The sequence below is a fragment of the Opisthorchis viverrini genome (assembly GCF_000715545.1).
Source record: "Opisthorchis viverrini unplaced genomic scaffold scaffold8111, whole genome shotgun sequence".
Lineage (NCBI taxonomy): Eukaryota > Metazoa > Platyhelminthes > Trematoda > Opisthorchiida > Opisthorchiidae > Opisthorchis > Opisthorchis viverrini.
The window spans coordinates 827-1,577 of NW_008754411.1; the positions used below are offsets into that span (position 1 = coordinate 827).

The window sequence follows — 751 nt, forward strand, 5'->3', positions numbered from 1 at the left end:
AATTTAAAACCCTCACCATAATATCCACTGATGGTTTTTTTCTCAATATGCATGTTTACTAGAATCCATGTAGAACCTCATGGAATTTAGTCGGCTGCAACGTGCAGGCCCAACGTAAACTTGAACATGGTGGGAGACATAATAAACGGTGTACCCATCTGACAGTAGGCGATGCGATGGATTAGAAAGTGATTACCGGTCGCTTTTTAGCAGGCTGTTACAGGACTTCGTGCTCAGATATGTTTGTGGAAGATTTTGCGAGATTATTGCTCGGAGCTGATCAGTTGAATGGTTTGGTAGCCGATGTTATATGCAATAAACAACCAAGCATCGGAAATCCTAGTGATTGTCACTCTGGAGCAGTAACGTGGGAAGTGATATTCCGACTGGGCACGTTTACTCCTAATCTTGAGGAATTAGCAAAGCTTTACTAATAATACTAAGACCAATACTAATAATACTAAAGAGAATAATACTTTATAATACTCAAAAAGCGCTGATACCTGTGCGAATGGATACACTGGAACCGATGCGCTACATGCGGTGAAGCGCATATGAGTACCGTACGGTACTACTATATGCGCTCGGCGCTGAACTATATACCTGACAACCCACAAGCCGGAGGGTACACATTACGACAGCGTGAACTCGCGCTTCTAGGATTACATGATTACTCCTTGCTGGGAGCGCCGATGCCATGAAACATAGATAGTGCTCATCACCTGAATCCCGACTTCTTATAATCTGGTTT

General features: G+C 43.0%; 1 protein-coding gene across 1 annotated transcript; it reads left to right on the forward strand.

The window, feature by feature from the left end:
• Window positions 1-239: 239 nt before the first annotated feature.
• T265_12222 (hypothetical protein) lies at window positions 240-434 on the forward strand (the record flags this gene model as incomplete). Its single annotated transcript, XM_009179395.1, has 1 exon — window positions 240-434. The coding sequence occupies one exon, from the start codon at window positions 240-242 to the stop codon at window positions 432-434; it is 195 nt and encodes a 64-aa protein (XP_009177659.1).
• Window positions 435-751: the final 317 nt, after the last annotated feature.